Genomic DNA, 7246 nt, shown 5'->3' on the forward strand with positions numbered 1-7246 from the left:
GCTCTCCGCTGTCTCCGGCTAGTGATGTGGATCTCCGCCGCTACCTGCAAAGAAGTCAGGCCGGGAAGGGGTTCCCGGCGACGACCCTCCGACGCTCAAGTCAGGCAAGAGGAAAACGATGAAGTGGCTCCAAAGATGAGAGATCGCGTACCTCCGGTGAAGTTTGTGGGCTCTTATATAGAGCTCTAGGGAGGCTTGTGCACACTTGTCGAGGCGTACACGTGTCCTTTACCATACCTCAGTATGGGCTTACCAGAGGAGCATGTCTGACACCATACTGCTACAGTCAGAGCACCTCTCCGATGGGACAGCAGAACCTTCCGTCGTAGGATTCTACGTATGGACTGGTCGTCGAACATGCCTGTTGTCAGAAGATGATGTTCCCCAATGTCCCCTTGTCCTTGTCTCCTTTTTCCCCGAGCCGAGCGTCCAGCCGCTCGGCAGGCACATCACTTCCGACTGGGAAGATTCCCGGTCGCGTGCTCGGCAGAGACTGTTCCTTCACAGCATTGCTGCTTTACGCCTCGGCCGAGCGGGCTACCCACTCGGCCTGGCGACCTTGTTCACCATGAGCGTCGGAGACCCAACTCCCCGTCGGGTTGTCTTTGATTCCGCCCGGACCCGTTCGGCCGGTAGACCCGACCCTTCTCCGATCAGATGGACCTCATGCTGACCCTTTTAACTTCTGACCTCTACGTGTCATTGGCTCTCCACAAAAGGGATCCCTGTCCTTACCGTCGGATCAATATATAAATTTGAATATGATACAACTGAACAAGTACAAAAGTCAATTTCCTCCCATCTTTAGCTTATGAAATACCAAAATAACTAATATATATTAAAATTAGCATTTGGAACCCCAAAAATAAACAACTATGTATATTTAACATATAAATCTCCAACAAAACTCCTACTTTTCTCTCCCCTATAAATTAAAGACCCCTCGGCCTCAGTACTCATGTTCTTGCCCCACCCGCAGCTTATATTATATCCTTAATGCAAATGTGGTCGGCACGAGCAGCTGGAATTCTTCTCTATATAATGGTTCTATCTTTGCTTTCGGGAATAAGTGGAATGGCATCGGACAACAATCCTGTCATCTATGACTACTCTCCTTACTTTCTCGTCTACAAAGACGGCTCTGTCAAGCGGCTCAAGGCCGAGGAGCAAACGCCGGCCGGCCTCGACCCCCTCACTAACGTCGACTCCAAGGATATCCGCATTTCCGCCGATGTCTCCGCCCACATCTATCTTCCTCCTATCAATATCAACTCTAATAGCACAAAGCTCTCCCTCATCCTCTACTTTCGCGGCGGCGGCTTCTGCATATTCTCTTCTGCCTCCCCCATCGTCCACCGCCATCTCAATGGCCTCACGGCCGTCTCCTCTTCTATCATCCTCTCCGTCGACTACCGTCGCGCACCGGAACACCATATCCCTGTGCAATATGATGATTGTTGGGCTGCTCTCGAATGGGTCGCATCCCATCGCAGCGACGCCGGTGAGAAAAATGATATAATAATTAACATAGAAATTAAAATAATATTCTTTTTTAATAATTTGGCACATATATAATTAATATTCCTACATGTATACGTAGAACCGTGGCTCCTCGATCATGCTGACTATGACAGAGTCTACTTAGCCGGCGACAGTGCCGGCGGCAACATCGTGCACAACCTGGCTATGCGAGTTGGGTCTTAAGGGTTGATCTCCAGTTATAGCTTGAAGCTAGCAGGGACGATACTACTAGATCCTTACTTCTGGGGGAAAAATCTGACAGCCTCAGAGAAAACAGCCGATCCAGTATTAAGGAAGAAGTTGGACCAACTGTGGGGAATGATTTGCCCTGAGTCGACGGCCGGGAATGACGACCCGCGCGTGAATCCCTTGGCGGCGGGAGCGCCGAGTTTGGCAGATCTGGGGTGCACGCGAATGCTGCTGTGCACGTCGGAGAAGGACGCGATGAGGGATCGAGCGCTGATGTACTATGAGGCGTTGACAAAGGGTAGTGAGTGGCGTGGGACGGCGGAGTTGTATGAGGCGGCAGGGGAGGATCATGAATTCTATCTGAATCATCCAGACAGCAACAGCACTGCTAAGCTCCGTGCCAGAATCGCAGCCTTCTTGACTTGAAGTTGTTGAATCATTATGTACTCTAGCTAGCATACCATGATAATAAAAATAAATGTCAACTCATGCTAGGCTAAGGTTTGCTTTTGTATACCTTTTCTATTCGACATTAATTCTGAATAAAATTATAATATATAATAACTCTAAAAAGTTGAATAAAATATACTATATTTATTGAATAAAATGTTATATCACTCATCTTTTGGTCTAGTTAAATCGACCATAATAATTAAGACTAATTATAAAATGATTGATTCTTAACGTTTATTTTATATTATTGTTTAAAATGAAGTGATTGATAGATATATAGGAGGGTTAGGATAGGGGAGTGTAATTCTATCACGGAGTAATATTCGATTCAATAAGTTTGTCAATTATTTTAATAAAACAATAGAATCAGCTTATAGGTATAGGTGGGGCAGGGCATCGTATTAGATATAGGTATTAAAATATTCAATGATCGTACTTGAAACTTTGTGAACTTTACATTCCGTTATCGTGTTGTATTACAGATAGAGCATGTATGGATGGATGAGAGCTTCGGATGGGAGCTTAGTTACCCAATGCTATTTCACTTATTTTCATAGCCTTGTAATTAAAGAAGTCATCCTCATGCGGACTTATGATTTGAGTATCACTAAGTTGCGATCGAGTACTCATAGATTAATTTTTGGATTCAATCAATGGCATGCTTTTGGGTTAATTCGTGCATAAATTAAGCTCCAAATAGCAAATGCAAAAGCAATTTAATTTGTTCCATTTACTTATGTTCCCATTCATTCTTTAGGCATTACAAAAAGACTTAGTGACATCAAATAGGATAATCATTATTCCGCGGGCTATTGAATTGGTTAATTCGTGCATGAATATAAAAATAATTTTAAAACATATTTATTCAAAAAGGAATATTAGAAAATAGGAAAAGAACAACACTACCAAAAATACTAATAAGTCAATTAAAATCTCCTTTTACATAAACTCAAATGATTATTTATATAAACTTCAAACCTAAGACACAAAGAAAAAAAATAAATCCCAACATATAAACTTTAATTCCTAACTTGTAAAGAAAAAATTCTAACATAAAGAAAAAATTCTTAGCATAATCTTAAAAATTCTTAAACAGACTCCAAATAAAAAATTATTAAAAAAATAAAAATTACCAAAAATATCCTAATTACTAAAAATATAAAATATTACCAAAAAATAGTAATAAAAATATTTGAATCTTCTTGCATCAGTTGTCCTGGGTTAAAAAAAAAACTCATTCTCGAGTTGTATCAAATGGTAGCCGAGGAGAAAGATTATTTGCTACCAAATCAGTAAAAGTTTGTTGGAGGGTGAAGCGTATCAAGTCAAAGTTTTGAGACATGAGTGGTAGTTCTTCGCCTTGTGTTGATACACTACGTAATCTCCAACTTCATGTTAGGACACTTTGCGAACTGAGAGGTAATTAGCTCTAATCACTTCATTGATGATTTGTTGCAGCGGAAACTCGAAGCAAGCATTAATTAACACCCTTGATTTTACATAATATTCACCTCCTTGAGATGACTAATCCAAGGGTACACTCTCCTCACTCATAGAACAGTAGTACACTATGAAATCCTCCTTCTTATAGGAGGCGAAGACGTCTCGTATAAATTCCAACACGAGAATTCACAAGAAATACAACAAAAGATACAACAAGAACAAGGAAATGAATACTACAACGAGGAACCTTTGCTCTTAATCTTTTATTGCTGTGGATCACTTCTTGATGATTGGAAATGTAGCAGCACTGTGCTCCAAGAATCTTCAATAACTGGCGGAAAGAATCAAAGAAGAAGTTGCATTTGAATCTTCGTCATCACCTTTATATCATGCGGTTTAGGGCTCCCAATCGATTAGTCTTAACCCCAATCGATTGAGACATTAGTTCGAGCACATCCAACCATCCAAACCTTGCAACGAATCTTTTTCTATTAGGAGATTGTTAGTGCAATCATTCTCCAAGTCAAGGTTTAACTAAGTTCAAGTGGATTCGAGCTTGAGTTTCAATGTTTAGACAATATGTTGTGGGCAACATGTTTGGACAATGTGTTGTTGGACAATATGTTAGAAAGGTCAAGTAAGTCAATGAGGACTAGTACTTGATTGGTACAGTCCTAATTGGAGGTTAGACAAGACAAGTCCTAACTTGGGGGTTAGGCAAAGGGAAAGTTCAAGTAGGTCAGGGAGGACCACACGTTGGCAAAGAAAGTCCAAGTGAGTCAAGGAGGACCACAGATTGGCAAGGAAAGTGTTGGGACCGAATGTGTAGCTAGAGGGGGGGGGGGTGAATAGCTCGATGTGCTCGTCTTGCTCTTCGTTGCTTGTTTCTTTAAGATATGTAGCGGAAAATACAAAGAAACAAAATACACAACTCAAACAAGAGGATTTACTTGGTATCCACCTCACACGAGGTGACTAATCCAAGGATCCACACACAGGCACCCTCCACTATGAAAAACACTCCTTTGTGGTAACTACCAAAGGCGGAGAAGCCCTACAAGTTCACACTACAAGAAGAAAGGGAAAGGGAACAAAATACAATCAAAAGCTTACAAGTTTGCACAAGGAAAACCCTAACCCTAGCTTTCTTCTTCAGCTGTAGATCCGCCTCTTGACTTGGAAAAACCTCCAAGAACCTTCAAGAACTGGCGATCTGAACTTTGTGGAGAAGCTGTGGAGTTGCTGTGAAGATCGAGAGTGAACATTGCAAGATCTTGAAGTTCTACCGAAGGAATCGCACGCCAACAGCTTAATACGACGCCAACGGTCGGATCCCGATCGATTGGATTGCTCCCAATCGATCAGGGAGGCTTTGGATCTATCGGTTGATCGATCCAGAGCGCCTCTGTGCTCTCGGGAGTTGCCTGGATCGATCGGCTGATCGATCCATGGCTTATCGCGCAGAATCACACCTCCCAATCGATCCACTGATCGATTGGGAGCTCTGGATCGATCGACTGATCGATCCAACGCTGTTCTGTGCGATTACGAGCCTCTCCCAATCGATCCACTAATCGATTGGGAGGAAGCTTGTTGTGGGAACTCACCCAATCGATTGACCGATAGATTGGGCATGAGCCAATTGATCGGCTGATTGATCGAGCTCCTTGACTTTGCCCAAAGTCAAGTCCAAAGCCCCCTAAACCAACATCCGGTCACATATGACTTGTTGGTACATTATTCCTAACATCCGGTCACCCTTGACCTACTAGAACTCGCTCACCAAGTGTCCGGTCAATCCTTTGACCCACTTGGACCTTTCTTCGTGCCAAGTATCCGGTCAATCCCTTTAACCTACTTGAACTTTTCTTCCTCGTGCCAAGTATCCGGTCAATTCCTTTGACCTACTTAGACTTTCCAACACCAGATGTCTGATCAGCCTTGATCCATCTGGATTTCCTCGTGCCTGGCTTCACTCACCAGGACTTCCTTCTGCCTAGCTTCACTCACTAGGTCTTTCACATCTGCCTGGCTTCACTCACCAGGACTTTCCATCTGCCTGGCTTCACTCACCAGGACTTTCTTCTGCCTAGCTTCACTCACTAGGACTTCCTTCTGCCTAGCTTCACTCACTAGGTCTTTCACATCTGCCTGGATTCACTCACCAGGACTTTCCATCTGCCTGGCTTCACTCACTAGGACTTCCTTCTGCCTAGCTTCACTCACTAGGTCTTTCACATCTACCTGTCTTCACTCACCAGGACTTTCCATCTGCCTGACTTCACTCACCAGGACTTTCTTCTGCCTAGCTTTACTCACTAGGACTTCTCATCTGTCTGGCTTCACTCATCAGGACTTTCCATCTGCCTAGCTTCACTCACCAGGGATTTCTTCTGCCTAGCTTCACTCACTAGGTCTTTCATCTGCCTGGTTTCACTCACCAGGACTTTCACCTAGCTTCACTCACTAAGATTTCCAGTCAAGTATCCAGTCAATCTTGACCTACTTGACTCTCCTTCACTCATGAATAATTGCACCTGTAATCTTCATGTATTGACTACATGTATTGTCAAACATCGAAACCACAACATCAAGACTCGAGCTTGACTCAATTCAAGCTCAGTCAACATGGTCAACCTTGACCTGGGGAATATTGCACCAACAATCTCCCCTTTTTTGATGTTTGACAATACCTTCTTTAAGTTAGGCTAATCCCATAGCCTCAACCTCCTTCATGCCACTAGGTAATGAGGACGTAAGTTAAATCCTACATTCTCCCCCTAAGAGGGCAAACTCCCTCTTAGATAATGAAGGCCTAACTTAAACCATTCATTCTCCCCCTATTATCACACATCACAAACATTCCCCATCTTTGGGCACACATCAAAAACAAACTCTTCTCCTGAAGAGTTACCCTTCGTTGTTTACAACTTCACTCGTTGCTCACAACACAATAATAAAAGTCTCATACCCTTCATTATTTTCAACGCTCATCCTTGAGCATATATCACTTGGTATATTCACACGATTCAAATGAAGGTCTCATACCCTTCATTTTCATCAAATACTCATCCTTGAGCATATATCACTGAAATAATGAAGATATCCACTCTCCATTGTAGTCAAATGCCCAACCTTGAGCATTCTCACGAAAGAAGGTTAACCACCTTCCAAGGTGTATGAAAAATAGTTTTTCATGTCCTTAAAGAGTAACTCCCCCTAAAGACATGGTCGTGACCTCTGTCATTGCACCAACAATGACTTGGAATCCCTAAACCTTTAGGAAACCCAAATTTAGAAGTTTTGAGGTTCATAAATTCAATATTGAAACCAAACCTCAACCCAAACCTCTACTTAGTTTTCCTTAACCAATCCATCCTAGTTTTCATCATGAAAACTCCCCTAGATATATAAAAATATGTTTTGAGGGGTAAGGAATGGTTACCTGGATTAAAAATGGTTCAAAATGCTGAAAATCAGGCTGTACCAGCCAAAATCAGTATTCCCAATCGATTGAACCTGGTCCCAATCGATTGAACCTGCTTGAATCGATCCATTGATCGATTCAGGAGGGCTGGATCGATCGGTGGATCAATCCAGGAAGCTTCTGTTCGTGAGAAGCTTGCTCTCAATCGATCGC

At 42.8% G+C, this 7246-nt stretch overlaps 1 protein-coding gene across 1 annotated transcript; it reads left to right on the top strand.

Annotated features, from left to right (window-relative positions):
• The first annotated feature begins 1074 nt into the window (after positions 1–1074).
• LOC122054715 (2-hydroxyisoflavanone dehydratase-like) lies at positions 1075–2136 on the top strand. Its single transcript, XM_042616152.1, has 2 exons — positions 1075–1501; positions 1706–2136. Exons 1-2 carry the CDS (start codon positions 1075–1077, stop codon positions 2134–2136), a joined length of 858 nt encoding a protein of 285 aa, XP_042472086.1.
• Positions 2137–7246: the final 5110 nt, after the last annotated feature.

Source organism: Zingiber officinale, chromosome 3B, assembly GCF_018446385.1.
Source record: "Zingiber officinale cultivar Zhangliang chromosome 3B, Zo_v1.1, whole genome shotgun sequence".
NCBI lineage: Eukaryota > Viridiplantae > Streptophyta > Magnoliopsida > Zingiberales > Zingiberaceae > Zingiber > Zingiber officinale.

Excerpts from the sequence above, each read along its gene's own strand:
- LOC122054715 (XM_042616152.1), top strand. The coding sequence starts at position 1,075 with ATGGCATCGGACAACAATCCTGTCATCTATGACTACTCTCCTTACTTT. Across the intron at positions 1,502-1,705 it reads ATCCCATCGCAGCGACGCCG|GGTTGATCTCCAGTTATAGC; the intron begins GTGAGAAAAATG and ends TTGGGTCTTAAG.